Source organism: Peromyscus maniculatus, chromosome 1 (assembly GCF_049852395.1).
Source record: "Peromyscus maniculatus bairdii isolate BWxNUB_F1_BW_parent chromosome 1, HU_Pman_BW_mat_3.1, whole genome shotgun sequence".
In the NCBI taxonomy this organism is placed as follows: Eukaryota; Metazoa; Chordata; class Mammalia; order Rodentia; family Cricetidae; genus Peromyscus; species Peromyscus maniculatus.
The window spans coordinates 98163814-98188084 of NC_134852.1; the positions used below are offsets into that span (position 1 = coordinate 98163814).

The following is a 24271-nucleotide window of genomic DNA, read 5'->3' on the forward strand; positions in this document are numbered from 1 at the left end:
TTGCTTGAAAATACTTCCAACTGTGGTTTTAATTAGACATGATTAGTTTTTAATTTTTAGCATTTCTATAAGATCCATTTGTTTAAAAATCCTAATTTTCGAGTTGCTGACCAGCAGGGAAAATTCCTGTGGGAAGCCCCCCCACACACACACACCAACCCCCCCCATAGGACCCTGCAATCTACATGTCCTGCCCCAATACCCATCTTCCTGAGACCCAGGTGACTTCCTGATGCTTAGAAACCACCCTGCCAGCTCTCATTGGACCAGGACATGAGTGACACTTCTCACACCCAGAGTCCTGCACCTAAGACCCAAGCCTCTGGACACAGTCGGTTCCTGGGGAACCCCCACCCAACTCTGCTCCAGTTGCCAACTAGCAGGACAAACTCCTTCGGGGAGGGCCCCTCCACTAACCCTCCCACCCATTGGACCCTGCAATCTACATGCCCTGCTCCAATACCCATCTGCTTGAGACCCCAGTAACATCCTGAGTCTCAGAAAATGAAACTGCCAGCTCTCATTGGACCAAGAGGTGAGTGACACTTATACCGAGAGTCCTGCCCCTAGAATCCAAGCCCTGGGACACAGTCAGTTCCTGGGAACCCCCACCCAACTCTGCCCCAGTTGCAGGCCAGCAGGGAAAACTCCTGTGGATAGGCCCCTCCCACCAAAAACCCCCATGGGACCATGCAATCTACATGCCCTGCTCCAATACCCATCTGCCTGAGACCCCAGTAACTTCCTGAGGCTCAGAAACCAAACCACCAGCCCTCATTGGACCAAGAGTAACTTCCTGAGACAGGGAATCCACCAGCCCTCATTAGACCAATAGTGGCTTTCTGAGACACAGAATCTGCCACCTCCCATTGGACCAAGAGAGGCTTCCTGAGACACAGAATCTGTCAGCTCTGACTGGAACAAGAGCCCTGAGAAGACCAAAAGCAGCTCCATGAGTCACAGAATCAACTAGCTTGGGTTGAGCCATGAGCAGCTACCTGATATACAGAATCTCCCAGCTCCATCTGGACCAATATCTAAGTCTGGACCCAGAGGGGCCCCCTGCAACACAGACATAAGCAAAGAGTAGAACAACAGCAATTTGCTCAGACACAGGCACCTCTTATACCTATTAGAGGAAGAAATGGGCAGACGTCAATACAAAAATACATACAAAAACATAAAGAGCAATACGCCACCACCAGAAACTAGCCCTCCTCCTAACAGCAAGACCTGAACATCACAATGTAGAAGAAACAGAAGAAAGTGACCATAAAATAGCTTCATGAAGATGCTAGAGTCCTTTCAGGAAAAAAATGAAAATTTCCTTAAAGAAATGGAGAAAAAGGCAAACAAAAATGGGAAGAAATCAATAAAAAATAGAGGACAAGACAAATAAAAAATTGGAAGAAATCAATAAATCCATTAAAGAAAGCCAAGAAACCCATGAAAAAACAATTAAACATGTAAGGGAAACAGTTCAAGACCTGAAAAGGGAAATAGAAACAATGAAGAAGACACAAACAAAGGGAATGCTGGAAATAGAAAATCTGAGTAATAAACAGGAAACACAGATGCAAGCATAACCAAAGGAATACAGGAGATAGAAGAGAGAATCTCTAGTGTAGAGGATACAATACAGTAAATAGATTCATCAGTCAAAGAAAATACCAAATCCAAAAAAGTCATAACACAAAATGTCCAGGAAATATGGGATACCATGAAAAGGCCAAATCTAAGAATAATACATATAAAAGAAGGAGAATAATACGAACTCAAAAGCACCTACAATATATTCAACAAGATCATTGAGGAAAACTTTTCTAACTTAAAGAAGGAAATACCTATGAAGATACAAGAAGCTTATAGAACACCAAACATACTAGACCCCCCCAAAAAATGCCCCTAGCCACATAATAATTAAACAACCAAACATATAGAATGAAGAAAGAATATGAAGAGCAGCAAAGGAAAAAGGCCAAGTGACTTATAAAGACAAAGCCATCTGAATAACACCCGATTTCTCAATGGAAACTTTGAAAGCCAGAAGGACCTGGACAGATGTAATGCAGACACTAAGAGACCATGGATGCCAGCCTAGACTAATATGCACAGCAAAACTTTCAATCACCATAGACGGAAAGAACAAGATATTCCAAAACAAAACCAGATTTAAACAATATGTATCCACAAATCCAGCCCTACAGAAAACACTACAAGGAAAATTCCAACTTAAGGAAGTCAGATACACCCTCGAAAATACAGGCAATAGATAACCGCACAGAAGAAAATTCCAAAAAAGAGAAATACACGCATGCTACCACCAAAAGAGAGGAGGAATTACAACTACTGGTCATGAATATCCATTAATGTGAATGGACTTAATTTACCTATAAAAAGACAAAGACTAACAGAATGGATACGAAAGCAGGAATCATCTTTCTGCTGCATACAAGAAACACACCTCAGTTTTAAAGAGAGACACTAACTCAGAATAAAAGGCTGGGAAAAGTCTTAGCAAACAAATGGTCTTAAGAAGCAAGCTGGTGTAATTATCCTAATGGCCAACAAAATAGACTTCAAACTAAAATCAATCAAAAGAGATCAAGAAGGACATTACATACTCATAACAGGAAAGAGCCACCAAGGTGAAGTTTCAATTCTGAACATTCATGCTCCAAACCAAAGGGCACCCACATATGTAAAAGAAACATTACTAAAGCTTAAATGACACACAAAATCCCATGCATTAAGAGTGGGAGATTTTGCCCCTACTTCCCTTCTGGACCAGAGGTGGGTATCCAGGCCCAACCCGGACCCCATCCCTGGGCACCAGCCACACCAGGAAGACCTGCCCAACTTGGCCCCAGGTTCTGGCCACCGGGCACGTCCCCTTGTAGCCCCACTGGGAGGGATCTCCTTCTCCAAGCCCCCCAGCAGCCCCTGCAATCTCCACGCCCTGCCCCCACCCCCATCTGCCTGAGACCCCAGCCACTTCCTGAGACTTAGAGACCGGCCCCAGCTCCCATCCTGCCCCCGACTTCAATTCTGGACCAGAGGTGAGTATCCGGGCCCAACCCGGACCCCATCCCTGGGCACCAGCCACTCTGGGAAGACCTGCCCAACTTGGCGCCAGGATCTGGCCACCGGGCAGGTCCCCTTCTAGCCCTACCGGGAGGGATCCCCTTCTCCAAGCGCCCCAGAAGCCCCTGTAATCTCTACGTCATGCCCCCATGCCCATCTGCTCGAGACCCCAGACACCTCCTGAGACTTAGAGACCGGCCTCCAGCTCCCATCCTGCTCCTGACTTCCCTTCTGGACCAGAGACTTCCGGTCCAGATAAGAGCTTCCATCCTTCCCTATAGTTCCCATTTGGACAAGAAAGCTCCCATCTGGACAAGAGAGAGAGACTTCCTGAATCTTTCAGCTCTTTCTGAACCAAGTACATTGAAAAGACCAAGAAGGAACCACAAGGAGATGGGCAGACACTGAGGCAGAAATACATACAACAAAATGAAGAGCAATACAGCATCACCAGAACCCACCCCGCCTCCAACATCTAGACCTGAACATCAAAAATTGGAAGAAGCAGAAGAAAGTAGCCTTATGAGTAACATCAAGTAGAAGGTAGAGAGTTGTGTAGAGGAAAAGACAAGAAAATTGGAAGAACACTGTAAACAACTAGAGGAAAGGGCAAACAAATTAGAAGAAAACAATAAAGACCTGCAAGAAAACAATAAAGTCCTAGAAGAAAACAATAAAGTACTGAAAGAAAACAATAAAGTACTGAAAGAAAATCATGAAAAAGCAATGAAACAAATAAAGGAAACAGTCCAAGACCTGAAAAGGGAAATTGAAAAAATAAGGAAGACACAAACAGAGGGAATGCTAGAAATAGAAAACCTGAGTAAAAGATCGGGCACTTCAGATGCAAGTATAACCAACAGAATGCAAGAGATGGAAGAGAGGATCTCTGGCATTGATGACAGAGTAGAAAAAATAGTTTCATCACTCGAAGGAAACAATAAAGCCAACAAAGTCATGAACCAAAATGTCCAAGAAATTTGGGACACCATGAAAAGACCAAACCTACAAATTATAGGGATAGAAGAAGGTGAAGAATACCAACTCAAAGGCACAGAAAATATATTCAACAAAATTATAGAAGTAAACTTTCCCAACTTAAAGAAGCAAATGCCTATGAAGATACAAGAAGCCTATAAAACACCAAACAGACTGAACCCCCCAAAAAAGTCCCCTTGACACATAATAATTAAACAACTAAATGTACAGAATAAAGAAAGAATATTAAGAGCACCCAAGGAAAAAGGCCAAGTGACCTATAAAGGTAAACCCATCAGAATAACACCCGATTTCTCAATGGAGACTCTGAAAGCCAGAAGGACCTGGACAGATGTAATGCAGACACTAAGAGACCATGGATGTCAGCCCAGACTAATATACTCAGCAAAACTTTCAATCATCATAGAAGGAAGGAACAAGACATTTGAAGACAAAGCCAGATTTAAACAATACCTATCCACAAACCCAGCCCTACAGAAAGCACTAGAAGGAAAATTCCAACCAAAGGAATTCAGATACACACTTGAAAACACAGGCATTAGATAAAGCCACAACAGTAAACCCCAAAGAAGAGAAGTACACACACACTATCACCAAAAATAACAAGGATGAACAATCACTGGTCGTTAATATCCCTTAATATCAATGGACTTAATTCACCTATAAAAAGACATAGGCTTACAGAATGGATACAAAAGCAGGACCCATCTTTCTGCGACATACAAGAAACACATCTCAAATACAAAGACAGACACAACCTAAGAATAAAAGGCTGGGAAAAGACTTTCCTATCAAATGGTCTTAAGAAACAAGTGGGTGTACCCATCCTGATATCCAACAAAATAGACTTCAAACTAAAATCAATCAAAAGAGATCAAGAATGGCATTACATCCTCATCACAGGAATGATCCACCAAGATGAAGTTTCAATTCTGAACATTTATGCCCCAAACACAAGTGCACCCACATATGTAAAAGAAACATTACTAAAGCTTAAACCATATATAAAACCCCACACATTAATAGTGGGAGATCTCAACACCCCACTTTCAACACTGGACAGATCTCCCAAATCGAAACTTAACAGAGAAATAAAGGACTTAACTGATGTCCTGACCCAATTGGACCTAATAGATATCTACAGAACATTCCATCCTAACAAGAAAGAATATACCTTCTTCTCAGCACCCCATGGAACTTTCTCTAAAATCGACCACATACTTGGCCACAAAGCAAATCTCAACAGATACAAAACAATTGGAATAACCTCCTGTGTTCTATCAGACCACCATGGTTTAAAGTTAGATTTCAACAACAAGAAGAACTACAGAAAACCTACAATCTCATGGAAACTGAATAATGCTCAACTGAATCACCAAAGGGTTAAGGAAGAAATAAAGAAAGAAATTAAAGACTTCCTAGAGATCAATGAAAATGAAGACACCACATACCCAAACTTAAGGGACACTATGAGAGCAGTGCTAAGAGGGAAATTCATAGCACTAAATGCCCACATAAAGAAGTTGGAGAAATCCCACACTAGTGACTTAACAGCACACCTGAAAGGTCTAGAACAAGAAGAAGCAAAGATTCCCAGGAAGAATAGACCAGGAAATTATGAAAGTGAGAGGTGAAATTAATAAATTAGAAACTAAGAGAATAATACAAAAACTTAATGAAACAAAGAGTTGGTACTTTGAGAAAATCAACAAGATACACAAGCCCTTATCCAAACTATCCAAAAGGCAGAGAGAGAGAATCCAAATCAAGAAAATCAGAAATGAAAAGTGGGACATAACAACAGACATTGAGGAAATCCAGAGAATTATAAGTTCATATTTCAAAAACCTCTACTCCACAAAACTGGAAAACCTAAAAGAAATGGACATTTTTCTGGATAGGTACCACATACCTAAGTTAAATCAAGACCAGATAAACTATTTAAATAGTCCAATAACCCCTAAGGAAATAGAAACAGTCATTAAAAGTCTCTCAACCAAAAAAAGCCCAGGACCAGATGGTTTCAGTGCACAATTCTACCAGATCTTCAAAGAAGAGTTAATACCAATACTGTCTAAATTTTTCCACATAATAGAAACAGAAGGAACATTACCAAACTTCTTCTATGAGGCTACAATTACCCTGATTCCTAAACCAAACAAGGATACAACAAAGAAAGAGAACTACAGACCAATCTCCCTCATGAACATTGATGCGAAAATACTCAATAAAATACTGGCAAACAGACTCCAAGAACACATCAGAACAATTATCCACCATGATCAAGTAGGCTTCATCCCAGGGATGCAAGGGTGGTTCAACATACGAAAGTCCATCAATGTAATACACCATATAAACAAACTCAAAGAAAAAAAACCACATGATCATCTCACTAGATGCAGAAAAGGCATTTGACAAAATCCAACACCCCTTCATGATAAAAGTCTTGGAGCAATCAGGAATACAGGGAACATACCTAAATATAATAAAGGCAATTTACAGCAAGCCAACAGCCAACATCAAATTAAATGGAGAGAAACTCAAAGCAATTCCACTAAAATCAGGAAAGAGGCAAGGCTGTCCTCTCTCCCCATACTTATTCAATATAGTACTTGAAGTTCTAGCCAGAGCAATAAGACAACATGAGGAGATTAAGGGGATACAAATTGGAAAGGAAGAAGTCAAGCTTTCCCTATTTGCAGATGACATGATAGTATACTTGCATGACCCCAAAGATTCCACCCAGGAATTGATAAAGCTTATAAACACCTTCAGCAACATAGCAGGATACAAGATCAACTCAAAAAAATCAGTAGCCCTCCTATATACAATGGACAAAGAAGCTGAGAAGGCAATTAGAGATATATCACCCTTTACAATAGCCACAAATGACATAAAATACCTTGGGGTAACACTAACCAAGCAAGTGAAGGACCTATATGACAAGAACTTTAAGTCTCTTCAAAAAGAAATTGAAGAAGATGTCAGAAAATGGAAAGATCTCCCATGCTCATGGATAGGCAGGGTTAACATAGTAAAAATGGCAATCTTACCAAAAGCAATCTACAGATTCAATGCAATCCCTATCAAAATACCAACATAATTCTTCACAGACCTGGAAAGAATAATACTCAACTTCATATGGAAATACAAAAAACCCAGGATAGCCAAAATAATCCTGAGCAATAAAACAACCTCTGGAGGCATCACAATACCTGACTTCAAGCTCTACTATAGAGCTACAGTAATAAAAACAGCTTGGTATTGGCATAAACACCGACATGTGGACCAATGGTATCGAATTGAAGATGCTGACATTAACCCACACGCCTATGAATATATACTGTTTGACAAAGAAGCCAAAAGTGTACAATGGAAAAAAAGAAAGCATCTTCAACAAATGGTGCTGGCATAACTGGATATCAACGTGTAGAAGGCTGCAAATAGATCCATATCTGTCACCATGCACAAAACTTAAGTCCAAGTGGATCAAGGACCTCAACATAAATCCAGCTAATCTGAACCTCCTAGAAGAGAAAGTAGGAAGGAGTCTTGAATGCATTGGCATAGGAGATCACTTCCTAAATATAACAGTAGCACAGACACTGAGAGAAACAATCAATCAATGGGACCTCTTGAAACTGAGAAGCTTTTGTAGAGCAAAGGATACGGTCAACAAGGCAAAGTGACAGCCTACAGAATGGGAAAAGATCTTCACCAACCCTACATGTGACAGAGGACTGATATCCAGAATATGTAAGGAACTCAAGAAATTAGACATCAAAATTACCAATAGTCCAATTGAGAAATGGGCTTTAGAACAAAACAGAGAATTCTCTACAGAGGAAACTCAAATGGCTGAAAGACATTTAAGGAATTGCTCAACATCCCTAATCATCAGGGAAATGCAAATCAAAACAACTCTGAGATACCACCTTATGCCTCTCAGAATGGCTAAGATCAAAATCACTGAAGACACTTTATGCTGGAGAGGATGTGGAACTAGGGGAACTCTCCTCCACTGTTGGTGGGAATGCAAGCTTGTACAACCACTTTGGAAATCAATATGGTGCTTTCTTAGAAAATTGGGAATCAATCTCCCCCAAGATCCAGCTATACCATTCCTGGGCATATACCCAAGAAATGCTCAATCATACTACAAGAGCACTTGCTCAGCTATGTTCATATCAGCATTGTTTGTAATGGCCAAAACCTGAAAACAACCTAGATGCCATTCCACTGAAGAATGTATAAATAAATTGTGGCACATATACACAATGGAATACTACTCAGCAGAGAAAAACAATGACATCATGAAGTTTGCAGGCAAATGGATGGATCTAGAAAAATCATCCTGAGTGAGGTAACCCAGACCCAGAAAGACAAATATGGTATGTACTCACTCATAGGAAGATGCTAATGTGGAACAAGGATGCCTGGACTGCTACTCACATCACCAGTGAGGCTACCTGGAAAACAGGACCCCAAGAAAGACAGGGAGAAATCGATGAGATCTACATGAACAGCCTGGACATGAGTGGGAGCAATGAAGGGTGAGGGTCGAGTGAAAGAGAGCGGGAGATCCTAGCTGGATCAAGAAAAGAGAGGGAGAACAAGGAATAGTAGACCATGGTAAATGAAGACCACATGAGAAGGGGAGGAAGCAGAGAGCTAGGAAGGCCCACAGAAATCCACAAAGATACCCACACAAAAGACTGCTGGCAATGGTCAAGAGACAGCCGGGACTGACCTATTCTGGTAATGGGATGGCCAAACACACTAATAGTTGTGCCATAAACCCCATCTAAGGACTGAGGAATCTGGATACAGACATCCACTGCTAGGCCCCTGGTGGAGCGCTGGGAGTCTAATTACTGAGAAAGAGGAGGGTTTATATGAGTGAGAATTGTTGAAACCAAGGTTGGATAAAGCACAGGGACAAATAACCAAATGAATGGAAACACGTGAACTATGAACCAAAGGCTGAGGGGCCCCCAACTGGATCAGGCCCTCTGAATAGGTGAGACAGTTGATTGGCTTGATCTGTTTGGGAGGCATCTAGACAGTGGTACCAGGTCCTGGGCTCATTGCATGAGTTAGCTGTTTGAAATCTGGGACTTATGCAGGGACGCTTGGCTCAATCTGGGAGGAGGGGACTGGACCTGCCTGGACTGAGTCGATCAGGTTGATCCCAGTTCTTGGGGGAGACCTTGATCTGGAGGAGGTAGGAATGGGAGGGGTGTGCTGGGGGGAAGGGGAGGGGGCCAGGAAGGGAGAGAACAAGGGAATCTGTGGCTACTATGTAGAACTGAATAGTATTGTAAAATTTAAAAAAAAAAAAAAAAAACTTTCGATTCCCGCCGGGCAGTGGTGGCGCATGCCTTTAATCCCACCACTCGGGAGGCAGAGGCAGGCGGATCTCTGTGAGTTCGAGGCCAGCCTGGTCGACCAAGTGAGTTCCAGGAAAGGCGCAAAGCTACACAATGAAAACTTGTCTCCAAAAAAACCAAAAAAACTTTAGATTCCCTTATTAACTATCCAGTAGATCTTCACAGTGTGAATTCTTATCTATGTATACGCAGGTAATATATAATATTGTTTACAACACTTTTGTGGTATTTGGCTTTGGTGAAGATAAAACAATTGACTAAGCGGTACTCCATAAATAATCTCTGATTAAAAGAATAATGAAAATGATCAGATTGAATATAGTTAGAAAGCATCTATATTATACTAGTACTGAAGAAGCCATAATTGGAAAAAAATGCATATGGCAATATCTGCACTTTAACTAGTCTTATTCTATAGTAGAATTTGATAGAATTTTGAAAAAATTAATTTTAGGTATTCTATTATATGAAAATTTTAAATATTTTCATTGAAAACAAATATAAATGTTTGCATATTCAGAAGAATATATTAGTTTGTTACAGTATTTCTATTTAATTATATAGAGAAGGATTTAATGTATATTTATTTATAAAGCACTGTGATAATTTTTTCCAAGGACATTGATATACATCATAAAAATATTATAAATCATTATTTTTGTTAGTTGGTATATCATATTTATACATATGCATTCTTTCATATCTAGATTGTAAAATATATAAATAAATGTCTTATTGCACCATAAATATATTGATCAAGAATAAATTTCTAATTACATCATAAAGAAATGAGGGCTTGTGATAGCTGAGTTTGGGGAGGGGCAGAGAGGGAGAATAATGAAATAGATATCTGGACAGAGTGAGCCATTGTGGGGTTAGGGAGAAATCTGGTGCTAGGAAAATCCCCAGGAACTCACAAGGATGTCCCCAGCTAAGACTCATAGCAATGGTGGAGATGGTATTTTAACTAGCCTTCCCCTGTACTCAGATCAGTGACTACCCTAATTGTCATCCACCCAGCAACTGATGGAAACAGATGCAGAGACCCACATCCAAGCACTGGCCAAGCTCCTGGAGTTCAGTTGAAGAGAGGGAAGAGAGACTATAAGAGCAAGGGAGGACAAGATCATGATTGGAAAAAAAAACATAAAGACTGCTGACCCAAGCTAGTGGGAGTCCATGGACTCTGGACTGACAGCTGGAGAGCCTGCATGGGCCCACACTAGTCCCCTTGAATGAGGGTGACAGATGTGTGGCTTGATATTTTGTGAGTCCCTTGGCAATTGGACCAGTACTCAACCCAAGTACATGAACTAGCTTTTTTAGAGCCCATTCCCTATGGTGCCATGTTTTACTCAACCTTGATGCAGGGGGGAGGAGCTTGGGCCTGCCACAACTTGGTATGCCAGCCTATATTGATTACCCAAGGGAAGCCTTAACCCCTATGAGGAGTGGGTGGAGGGAGGTGGGGGAGGAGCAGGAGAATGGGAGGGAGGGGGAACAGTGGATGGTATGAAAAATGAAAAAACAATTTAAATAAACAAGCACACCATTTAAAAAGGAAAAAAGGGAGTGGGAGATTTCAACACCCCATTCTCACCAGTGCATAGATCGGCCAAATCAAAACTTAACAGAGAAATAAGGGACTTAACTAATGTTATGACTAAAATGGACTTAATATCTACAGAACATTCCACCCTAACAAAAAAGAACCCCATGGAACACTTTCTAAAATCGACCACATACTAGGTCACAAAGCAAATTTCAACACACAAAAAATGTGAATAACTTCCTGTATTCTATCCGACCACTACATTTTAAAGTTAGAATTCAACAACAACAAAAATTACAGGAAGTCTACAATCTCATGGAAACTGAATAATGCCCAACAGAACCACCAATGGTCAAGGAAGAAATAAAGAAAGAAATTAAAGACTTCCTACAGATCAATGACAATGAATGTATTATGGGATGCTGTGAAAGCAGTGCTAAGAGGAAAATTCATAGCACTAAATACCCACATGAAATAGTTGGAGAAATCACACTAGTGATTTAATAGCAGCTCTAGACCAAGAAGAAGCAAAGTCACCCAAGAAGAATAGACACAAGAAAATAATCAAATTGAGAGCTGAAATCAATAAAATAAAAACAAAGAGAACAATACAAAGAATCAATGAAACAAAGAGTTGGTTGTTTGAGAAAATCAACAAGATATACAAGCCCTCATCCAGTCTAACCTAAAGGCAGAGAGAGAGCATCTAAATTAATGAAATCAGAAAGGAAAAGGGAGACATAACAACAGACAACAAGGAAATCCAGACAATCATCACGTCATACTTCAAAAACCTGTACTCCACAAATTAGAAAATGTAAAAGAAATGGACAATTTTCTGTATAGGTACCACATACCAATGTTTAATCAAGACCAGATAAACTATTTAAATAGACCAATAACCCCTAAGGAAATAGAAATAGTCATTAAAAGTCTCCCAACCAAAAAAAAAATAAAATAAAAGCCCAGGACTATATAGTTTTAACACAGACTTCGACCAGATCTTCAATAAAGAGTTAATACCGATACTCTTTAAATTGTCCCTCACAATAGAAAGAGAGGGAACATTACCAAATTCCTTCTATGAGGCTACAGTTACTCTGATTTCCATGCCAAACAAAAATGCAACAAACAAAGTGAATTAGAGACAAATCTCCCACATGAACATTGATTCAAAAATACTCAACAAAATATTGGTAAGCAGACTCCAAGAACACATCAAAACAATTATCCACCAAGATCAAGTAGGCTTTATCCCAGAGATTCAAGGTTGGTTCAACATATGAAAGTCTGTCAATATAATACACCATATAAAAAAAAACTGAAAGAATAAAACCATGTGATCAATTCATTAGATGCTGAAAAAGCCTTTGGCAACAACCAACACCCCTTCATAAAAAAGGTCTTAGAGAGATCAGGAATACCGGGAACATACCTAAACAAAATAAAGGAAATTTACAGCAAGCCAACAGCCAACATCAAATTAAATAGAGAGAAACTCAAATTGATTCCACTAAAATCAGGAACAAGACAAGACTGTCTACTCTCCCCCTATTTATTCAATGTAGTACTTGGAGTTCTAGCTAGAGCAATAAGACAACAAAAGGAGATCAAGGGAATACAAACTGCAAAGGAAGAAATCAAACTTTCACTATATGCAGATGATATGATAGTATACATAAGTGACCCCAAAAGTTCGACCAAGAAACTCCTACAGCTGATAAACACCTTCACTTATATGGCAGGATACAAGATTAACTCAAGAAAAATCAGTAGCCCTTCTATATACAAATGAAAAAGGGGCTGAGAAAGAAATCAGAGAAACATCACCCTTTACAATAGCCACAAATAATATAAAATACCTTGGGGTAACTCTAACTAAGCAACTGAAATACCTGTATGATAAGAACTTTAAGTCTCTGAAGAAAGAAATTGAAGATATCAGAAAATGGAAAGATATCCCATGCTAATGGATGTTACTATGTTAACAGAATTAACATAGTAAAAATGGCAATGTTACCAAAGGCAATCTACAGATTCAATGGAGTCCCCATCAAAATCTCAACACAATTTTTCACAGACATGGAAAGAACAATACTCAATTTCATATGAAAAAAAAAAAAACCTAGGATAGCTAAAAGAATCCTGTACAATAAAACAACCTCTGGATGCATCACGATCCCTGACTTCAAGCTCTACTATAGAGCTACAGTAATAAAAACAGCTTGGTATTGGCATAAAAACTGACCTGTGGACCAAGGGAATTGAATTGAAGACCCTGACATTAATCCGCACACCTATGAACATATAATTTTTGACAAAGAAGCCAAAATTGTACAATGGAAAAAAGAAAGCATCTTCAACAAATGGTACTGGCATATCTTGATGTCAACATACAGAAGAATCCAAATAGATCCATATCTGTTACCTTGCACAAAACTTAAGTCCAAGTGGATTAAAGACCTCAACATAAATCCAGTTACTCTGAACCTGATAGAAGAGAAATTAGGAAGTAGCCTTGAACAAATTGGCACCAGAGATCACTTCCTAAATATAACATCAGTAGCATAGACACTGAGAGAAACAATTAATAAATGGGACCTCCTGAAACTGAGAAGCTTTTGTAGGGCTAAGGACATGGTCAATAAGACAAAACAACAGCCTACAAAATGGGAAAAGATCTTAACCAACCCTACATCTGACATAGGGCTGATATTCAGAATGTATAAAGAACACAAGAAACTAGACACCAAAATACCTAACCAATTAAAAAAATGGGCTATAGAGCTAAACAGAGAATTCTCAACAGAAGAAGCTCATATGGCTGAAAGACATTTAAGGAATTGCTCAACATCCTTAGTCATCAGGGAAATGCAACTCAAAATGACTCTGAGATACCATCTTACACCTGTCAGAATGGGTGAGATCAAAACACTGGAGACAGCTTATGTTGGAGAGGATATAAAGCAAGGGGAACTCTCCTCCACTGCTGGTGGGAATGCAAACTTGTACAGCCACTTTGGAAATCAGTATGGCAGTTTCTCGGAAAATTGGGAATCCATCTCCCTCAATACCCAGCTATACCACTCTTGGGCATATACCCAAGGAATGCTCAATCATACTATAGTGACACATGCTCAATTATTTTCATAGTAGCATTATTTATAATAGCCAGAACGGGGAATCAACCTAGATGCCCCTCAACTGAAGAATGGATAAAGAAAATGTGGTACATATACATAGTGCAGTACTACACAACAGAGGAAAACAATGACATAATGAGGTTCTCAGGCAAATGGATGGAACTAGAAAACATCATCTTGAGTGAGGTAATTCAGACTCAGAAAGACAAACATGGTATGTACTCACTCATAAGTGGATGCTAGATGTAAAGCAAAGTATAGCCAGACTGCAATCCACAGCTCCAGAGAGGCTAGCTAGTAAGGAAGACCGTAGGAAAGACACAGGGACTACCCAGTGATGAGAAATGGATGAGATATACCTGAGCAAACTAGGGATGAGGGGGTTAATGGAAGGCAAGAATCGGGGGAAAGAGAGCTTAGAGGATCATCAGGTTCTAGTTGGATCAGGAACAGAGTGGGAGATCAAGGAAAGCAATACCAAGATAAATGAAGACACCATGGGAATAGGAAGAAGCAGAGTGCTAGGGAGTTCTCCAGGAATCCACAATTATGGCTCCACCATAGATTACTTGCAATGTTCGAGAGTGTGCCTGAAATGAACTACTCTTGTGATCTGATGGCTGAATACCATAAATGTCATCATAGAACCCTCATCCAGTGACTGATGGAAGCAGATTCAGAGATCCACAACCAGGTCCCAAATGGATCTCCAGGAGTCCAATCAATAAGAGAAAGGAGGGATTCTATGAGCAAGAGATATGGAGACCATGATTGGAAAAAGTACAGAGAAAACTAGCTAAAGTAGTGGAAACAAACTGTGAACCAATAGCTGAGGAGCCCCCTTGGTACTGGAGTATAGGCCCTCTGGATAAGTGAGACAGTTGTTTAGCTTGAACTGTTTGGGGATCCCCAAGGCAGTGGGACTGGGACCTGTCCCTAGTGCATAAGCTGGCTTTTTGGAACATAAAAAAAAGTGTTTGGTGAAACACTTTGCACAACCTTGGCACAGGGATGAGGGGCTTAGACCTGCCTCAGCTGAATAGCTCTGCTGACTCCACATGGGAGACCTTGCCTTGGAGGAGGTGGGAATGGTGATTGGGTTGTGGGGTGCTAGCAGGTAGGAGCAGGGAGAACAGGGGAATCTGTGACTGATATGTAGGATGAATGAAAATTTTCTTAATTAAAAATAAATAAATAAATAAATAAATAAATAAAGCTAAAAAAATCTAATTTTCTTTCTTAATTATTATTATTTCTTGAATAACAGAGGTTCAGTATTCATGCGTCTGGAACCTGCATACTTCTATATGAATTTGACATAGTGAACAGTTTAATACAGAAGTATTATTCCATTATATGTAGCCCGTGGATGAGGGGCCTTACAGTCCTTCTATGTCAATGTTTGTGTGTTTGTTTATTTTTCTATGTTATTCCTGATGATTCATTAACCTATTCTGCATCCTTCTTTACTGTATCATTGAGAGCTGGGTAAGGCACATGGTTTTCTAGCACTCTTGCATTGTACTTAAAATAAAAGTTATTTGAATTTTAATTAAGTGGAAAGAATGATTACATTAGTCAAGAAGTGACAGACAATACAAAAGAAAAAAGATAAAAAACAAAAAGAAGGAAGTTGGATTGTCAGGACTTTGATCTAGGATCAAAATTTTCAAATATGTGTGTTCAGGTCTTCTTCTTAGTAATGCGGCAGCAAACTCTTTTACTTGACACCACAGATATAGTGGGGGAGTTTTAGAAGGAATACCAGACTAATTTCTTTCTAGGTTCTTGCCCTCATAATTGAACTAATCAATAATCAGACACAAAAGAAAAAGAGGCAAAAGTTTTAGTTGGAATGGCAAACATTTGAAATCTGAACACTGCATAGAAGAGAGAATGATTTTGTGAAAACCATGCTAAGAAATGGAAAATGATTTTTTTGTTGTTAACTACATCAATGGACATCTTTAGTATGGTTTGATTTATTTGTCTCTTATTTTAAAGTGGGCCTCGAGATAACATTGAGGTCCAAACAAACTAAATCATGTACAGCCTGTGGTTTGAGCTGAGTGAAGCATAGCAGGGCCATGTCAGTCAAAACCTGTGTTTATCATCAAGTATCCCATAGATAATTTGAAAGACAGCATGTCATTCATCGGATTTGTTATTAAGAGTGCTTTTGAAGATGTCAGTGTATACCCCAGAATGGAGAGTCACTTTGGATGATAGAGATAATTTGTTTGGCTCACTATGTGAGAGGCTAAGATGAAATCGGGTAAGAGAAGTGGACATTGTTTCAATTCACGACTTGGAGTCCAGTAATACTTTGTCAGAGTGACTATAAAACATTGTTAATGGAACTGAAAGAGGCCATACATTCCAAATAGTGTACTTTTTGAGAAATAAAAACCCAATTAAATATAGGAGATGTATACTTCTTCTGATAAAGCATGGACTCGCCAAAGAGATTTCATACATCAGAAAGAAAATATTTTGTATTAGAAGACACTGGAAAATTCACCAAGGTAAATCTTACATGGATGTGGAGGGATTACCCACCACCCCACTGTTCCCCAGAATGCTCTTGAGTAATAGCAGCAGGAAATATTAGATAGAGGAATATAGAGGGGGGTAGATAAAGAAAGAAAATACAGGATAGCCTCAAGAAGGAAGCTATTACATCAGCCCCAACTGTCTCTGCCCTAGGGTATTTATAGGAATGCCAAGAGGTAGAGTAAAAAAGCACTCCCAGCACTGCCAAGTGCAGCCCATCTCAGACAGCACTCAGGCCCATGGTCCAATCCTCCCCTCTATGCAGACCTGCTGGGTAAAGACACTATGAAATCTGAAAATGGGCTCCCACACTTGAACAAGTGATTTCCTCTGCAATTTTAGTTGGTTCCACAACTTCTTTCTATTCAGTTATGGAAAAATTCACTTGCACATAGTTAGAAGTAAGGCTTTTCTGGCCTACAGGCAGGTTAATAAACACATGTGGAAAATTGTGGTATTAATTGTTCCTCTGGAGAAATAATACCTACTCACACCAGATACAGAACCAAAGAAATACAAAAGTAATTCCACCAAAGTACAACATGATCAACCAATGATTTTCCTGAGGTTACTTACAGTGACATGGCGATGACAAAGCCAGCTACCGTACAAAAAGTTCCTCTTCATGAAATTGGTCACAACTCACCAGTAGTGCAATCCTGTAGCAGTATGCATGATGTTGAGGTCATTTCACAAATCACAGAGAGAATCATATGACCACCAGGGAGAGTCATATATTCCCTTCACCCCGGTAACTTTTTAACATTTCTATAATTTTGAGAGAGAGACTTGTCTATATTTTTTCAGTCTCTAGAACATATTTAGACTTTTTAATTCTTTAGACAAATGAGCTTGCCTTCTCTCATCTGTAAATAATGTTTGTACTGAGGAGAAGTGGCAAAAAAAGAGTCACACAAATTTCGACTTCTGCACTCTCTGGCCCTCAACCAGAATGGCACTATTTATATTTTAGAACTTGGCTCATATAATCTTTCTCCAGATTTGTCTTTGCTGTAAGCATTTGGTATTGCTTTACAGATTGGGTCAAGTCTCCAGAATGCTTGGATTCTGCTGATTTAGTTTCCCTGTTGTTTCCTCACTACTAGACTCACTGACATAGTAGCCATATGTGGATTTACCTTTATTGCTCGCATACTTTCTCTAGCTCAATTTTTCTTTTATTTATTTGATGGTTTGTTTGTTTGTTTGTTTGTTTATGAAATAAATGAACCTGATAAGAAGTCATGAAATGACCTAACATGGAATCGTAGCATTAAAATTGATCAATAGATTTAGAAGGTTATATTTCTCAAATGAGAACAGCTTTATCATACAAAATAAGAAACTGACACCATGAGTTTATATATTAGTCTGATGTAATCTAATTTTCTGTTTGTATATAATATCAGCCTGTTCTGAGTTTTTATTTACTCAAGGCAATATATGAATACTTATAATTGTCTTTGTAAAGTCAAAAATTACAAATCTTGCTTGTAACTTGTGAGATACTATACTACTGAAGAATACTTTGAAGTTTTAAATGAAGTGAACCCCTTGAGCAGATATTTTGCTGCAACCTCCTAAAAGCACATTTGACATCACTGTTCCTCAGGCTGTAGATCAAAGGATTGAGTGCTGGAGGCAGCACAGTGTAGAGCACAGAAAAGAGCCTGTCGGGGATTGATGGTACATCTGAGGGAGACTTCAGATAGACAAAGCAAGCAGTAGCTATGAAAACAGTGAAAACAGTGAGGTGGGGGATGCACGTGGAAAATGCTTTGGACTGACCTTTAGTAGAAGGAATCTTAAGCACAATGGAGAATATGTGAAAGTAAGAGATCACCACACAGATAAAGCAAGATAAGCCTAGACACACACCAATTCCAAGACTCATATAAATGCCCAAAAGGGATTTGGGGCATGAAATGCTTAGCAATGAGGAAATAGCACAGAAAAACTCTGGGATCACATTGGAGCCACAGAAAGGCATGGAAAATGTGCCAGCTGTATATATGGCTCCAAAGAGTGCCCCAGTAGCCCAGGAAACACCCGCCATAAGGACACAGGTGCCACCATTCATAATGGCATCATAGTGCAGAGGGCTGCAAATGGCAACATAGCGGTCATAGGACATGGCAGTCAGGACAAATACTTCACCTGCTGCAAATAAAGTCATTAAAAATACCTGGAAGACACAACCAAGAGTGGAAATGGAATTGTTGTGAGTTAGGCTATTGACAAAGAAATTTGGAATAGGAACAGAAACAAAGAAGACATCCAACAAGGACACATTCTTCAAGAAGAAGTACATGGGTGTTTGAAGCTGCAGGTCAATGGTGGTAAGAATGATGATGATGAGATTGCTCATTACAGCTGCCATGTACATCACTAGGAAGAGCACGCCACATAAAGTCTGTAGCTCCTGGATGTCAGAGAACCCTGTAAGGATGAATCCAGTTGTTGCAGTGACATTGGGCATACTGGGATCTTTTCAGGCCCTGTCAGCAGGAAAGGAAAAAAGTGAATAAATATCATCATCATCCTAAGTAATAACACTGATGTACAGAAATGCTCAGTGTAAAAGAATTCAAAAAAGTACACAAAAGTTGCAACCACATTTTCAAAAATACTCTCATTTCTTTCTCCTTTCGTCTCTCTCCCTCTCCCTCTCCCCCTCCCCCTCCCCCTCCCCCTCCCTCTCCCTCTCCCTCTCCCTCCCTCCCTCTCTCCCCCCTCTCTCTTCAGTCTTGGATTGTCTTTAAGGCAGTATACATGCAATCTAGATTTTTTATTATTTTTCAGCTATGAAACCTTAACTCTTCTGAGTAGCATAAAAAAGTGTGCTGTAAATCAGTGTATAATTTTAAGTCTATGATAATAGTTAGTTTAGGAAGAAATTTTCATGGTTTTAGGAAGGGCTTGTTGCAATTTAAGTATTTATAAGTTATTATTTATGAATATGCCAGCAGACAATAGGAAAAGATTTTCAATATTCGAATGACAGTGCCATGATAGTTTTAAAGATATGTCTAAACATTACCTCAATATGGTAATTACACACATATCAAAAGAAGATCCTATTACCCCATATAATATACAATTACTATGCATCAATATGCATAAACAAAAGAAAATGAAGAAAAATAAATACATGAAAGTTAAAAATAAAATGTAATGGTTACTTTTAATCTTATAGACACAAACTTGGATTTGTATTAGATGGCTATGAGTTTGGACAACAAAAATTTGACCATTTTACTCAAAATTTTTGTCTACTCTTTCTTAACAGTTTTCATCAAGAAATCTTAAGAAAATTATAGCTAAGATTTAGATAAAGCTTTACCTAAAATGATTGCAAATGTGCAGTGGAATGCAAAAGGTCAGATAAAAGCTTAACATCTCTACCACAACTTACTTCCCATTCAAATTATCTTAAATATTCAGAGAAACTGAAGCTCAACTCTGAGGAAAAGCACTGTGTTTACCTCTAGCCAGTAGTGTTCTCCCTTAAAGGTTGAAGAAAAAAGAGATTAACTAGGATGTTTCCAAGTTATTATCAGCATCTTTTTACATCATCTACAAAGGATCATGAGGGAGTCTATATTCCTTTAATCCTTTCTTGAAAGGTGGAGGATTGTAGGCAGATGACTCACTAATGAAGCTGACCTAGAAGAAGTAGTATTAACCAAACTGGGAAGAAATATAAAATCTTTCAAATAAAACTCTGGCATGTATACAGCCAAGAAAGCAAATCAAGTTTGCTTATCCTGACATTTCTCTTTATGTTAAACTCTCTAAACAGAGTCAACTGTAATTACCTGGACACTGTTGAGATATTGTGTGATCAGACTGAGATAAGAATCAACCTGACTACAGCCTCACCCTGCAGTTATTATATACTTTCCCTGTTTAATCTTGGAATTCTTGTCAATATTTCAGAATACAAGGCTATCCAAAATAGTTATATTTGCTAAATCCCTTCCCTAACTTTTTCTTTTATATTTAATGCTTTATTTCTGTGAGATCAGATTCTCTTGATGTGCTGTAATGTTCAAAAGCCAGAATCCTGATTGCATAGGTTTCCTTTAAAGAAACTCCAACCAAATATGTCCTCATTTTCTTGAGTATTTTTATAACGTTATATTGTTTGAAATTCACTTTTCAACATTATCTGGTATGTCCTGATACAAGTCAAGTGCTGTATGTTCAAGTTATATTTTGGTTACTAGGTCAAAGTTATTTAGATAATTCTATTATTCATTGAAATACTAGTAGGCAAATCTCTCATTCTCTCTCTCTCTCTCTCTCTCTCTCTCTCTCTCTCTCTCTCTCTCTCTCTGTGTGTGTGTGTGTGTGTGTGTGCGTGTGTGTGTGTGTGTGTTTATGTGTGTGTATGCCATGAATAAATGACTGAGAGTAATATACAAGGTATAGGGGCATCTCCACTAGATTGGGCAAAGTTAAGTATGTACAGCATGTACAAATATTTCACTAAACAACAAGAAGTCTTGAAATGGCATGATTTATTGTAATAAAAGATCATGATTTGTTTAAAAAATCAGTTGGCTGCTTAAGCTTAAGGCAATTCCACCCATGTTGCAGGGACAAGTGTATAGGACAAAGTCCTGTAGAGATGGCATATAGGAAAGCACCTCTCTAATGCAACATGAGATTAATTCTCTCTGGATTATTTACAGAAAAGCTATCTGTGTACACAGGAAATAATTTGTTCTACTGGGCTGAGATTCCAGACACTTTCCAGAATATTATAATCCTCAGGCTAGGGAAATGCAGAAAGAAGGAAAATATGAGATACAAAGGTGAATAAATCACTACTAATTTACATTGCTCTTGATAACCTTCCTAATTTCCTCCATATCTGTAATATTTTTTAAAACGTTTTAAAGAGCATATTTTGACATTTTACCAATGGAAATCTGAAATTTGTACCTTACCAAAATTCAAATTCTTCACACTCCTAGAAAAGTTACTCTAGATTTTCCAGCAGGACAAAGTGAGAAGGTAAATTTTCTTCAAAACTGTAACAGCTCAGTTTAATATGGGATCACCTGAAAGGAAAATAGATCATGTAGCTCTCATTGGGAACCTCTGAAATCATATTCATATCTTATTAAGGTTGTTATAAAATGCAAAATTCTGAGCTAAACTGTACTCATTTCTTGTCCAAAGAAAGTATGAGCAAAAAGGAAATATTTTACCTTTTTATGAATTTTGATGTGTATTCACTTGAATCCATTTATATAATGAACATACTCCTAACAGACCTTTTAAAGTCACTTGCTACTCCTTGGGAGTCCCAAAAGGCAAATCTTTCTGGATAGCCTTACTAAGAACCCAGGTAAAGACAATTAGTGTTGTAATAATTGCTCTTTTCTAAAAATGATAGTTATCAGTTCCCAGAAATACAATGAAGTAGGTAAAAAAGAACATGGTCATATTTTCCTCAGAATTAAATTAATAATGTATTTGCTTGGCTGCACCATGCATAGAGTTGGAGAAAATGTTAGACTTGTAAAAAAATTTTGCAAAATATAAAAATTAGGAACTATGTTTAAAGACTCCTGTAATCCCATGTGCATTAATTACTTTTCTCAAGGCTGTGTCGAAATATATGGGAAAAAAGACAACATGAGAAAGGAAGGACTGAGGTTAGCTCATGCTTTGCAGGTGCAGTGCATCATGGCAGAGAATGAATAGTTCAGGATCCTGAAACAACTGGACACACTGTACCAACAATAAGAAGACAAAAATGACAAACTATACAGCTATAATGGTAATCTTTCCAGCTTCTGGTTTTATTCCCAAGAATTAAATATAGAAAATAGATCCACCCATACCCAGGGTACATCCTTCTACCAAGGTCAAGCCTCACAGGAAATGCATTTAGAGATACTTGGTCTCTAAGTCTCTAAGCCAAAATTATAAATATCATCAAATTGAGAGTGAACAGTAGCCATCTCAACTCTATTCCTTGTCAACTTGGTGCCCAAATGCAATTCTTTTACATCATAACCCTACATAGTTGTTCTTTAAGTCTCATGTTAATTTTATAATGACAAGTATGTTTATCCCACGTCTAAATATCCCTAAAGTCTTAGGAGTTCTAATAATGTTCCAACATCTGTTTTCCATGGTCTCAGAGAGATGACTAAGGGGTTAAAAGCTGGTACTGCTCATGTCGAGGACTGCAGTTTGTTTCCCACCACCCATATTAGGAAACCCACAACAGTCCATAACTCCAGCTCCAATGACCTGTTGCAACTTCTGTTGATATCCTCAGCCACATGTATTCATGAGTTCCTAAGCATACATAGACATAAATTTAAAATAAAGTTGATATTTTTATGTGTATGATCCAATTTTCTCTGGAAACTCAGAGCAATCTCTTGTGCAGCCTTAAAAAAAATCAAATTATATACTTTATACACTCAATGGCACAGAACAAACATTCACATTTAAAACAGTATAATGAATGAAAAGTATGGAAAAACATGTAAAAGCAAGATTAAAATCAAATGTGGAAAACAACAAAACTTTATTGTCTGAGTTTTGGAATCTGGGGTTTATGATAGAATCATCTGCATTCCCATAGCCTTGAGCAATCCCACTCATGCATATCTCCAACTTGTAGCTCATGTGCTTCTTCATTGAGCTGGCTCTACAGTACACCTGCAGCTTTCCTTGTTAGACACAACATGCTCTTGGTATTGCAAACACCTTGAAGTTTCATTATATCCTAAGGTTTGCTGTCCAAGTTCCTTCTCAAACCTACTAGAAGGAAACCTAAATTAACTAGTCACAGGACTAGAGAGATGGCTCAGTGGTTAAGAGCACTGGCTGCTCTTCCAGAGGACCTGGGTTCGATTCCTAGTGTGCCCATGGCAGCTCACAAATATTTGTAACTCCAGTTCTAGAGAATCTGACACCTTCACATAGAGTATGTACAGGCAAAAACACAAGTGCACATAAATAAAGAAATCTTAAATTAACTAATCACATATTCTCTGGCCTATGCAGTTTCCAAGAATCTTGGTTTGAGTGTCCCTTAACTAATCATTCTCCTACACTGCATTCCAGCAAATTGTTGTGTATCAAACTTGTGATCCTGGTGATTTCTACTGTCAACTAACATACAGCTTGGATCCTGGACCACAGTTTCACTGCACTGTTTATGCCTTTGATGCTGTTCATGGAGAAATATGTCCCAGAGTAGGAATTTTGTAGTAGGGAATCACTAAACATGCTTAGTTGAGGATCTTTTCTTTCAATGTTACCAACTTCATAGGTGGTGTTTTACTCTCAAAGGACCTTCCTATTTTCCCATGTATGAAATTGTGTTTTTGAATACTGGAAGGAACTAAAGATATTTTGTCTACCTTCATGGTTTACAACTTTAAATTTCATTAAAATCATTCCTCACCATTTTTAGGCTATTCTTATCTTTCAGAAGGATCTCACCGTATGTTTGACTAAAATCCCTGAGTAGTATCCACACCACTGTCTGAAGGTCATGCTTTCTTTAAGGTCCT

General features: G+C 38.7%; 1 protein-coding gene across 1 annotated transcript; it reads right to left on the minus strand.

Moving 5' to 3' along the window:
• Nucleotides 1-16718: 16718 nt before the first annotated feature.
• Nucleotides 16719-22506, minus strand: LOC102911556 (olfactory receptor 14A2-like). The gene is made up of 2 exons (XM_076546631.1): nt 21677-22506; nt 16719-19219 (listed from the first exon to the last, which is right to left on the minus strand). Exon 2 carries the CDS (start codon nt 19198-19200, stop codon nt 18235-18237), a length of 966 nt encoding a protein of 321 aa, XP_076402746.1. The 5' UTR covers nt 19201-19219; nt 21677-22506; the 3' UTR covers nt 16719-18234.
• Nucleotides 22507-24271: the final 1765 nt, after the last annotated feature.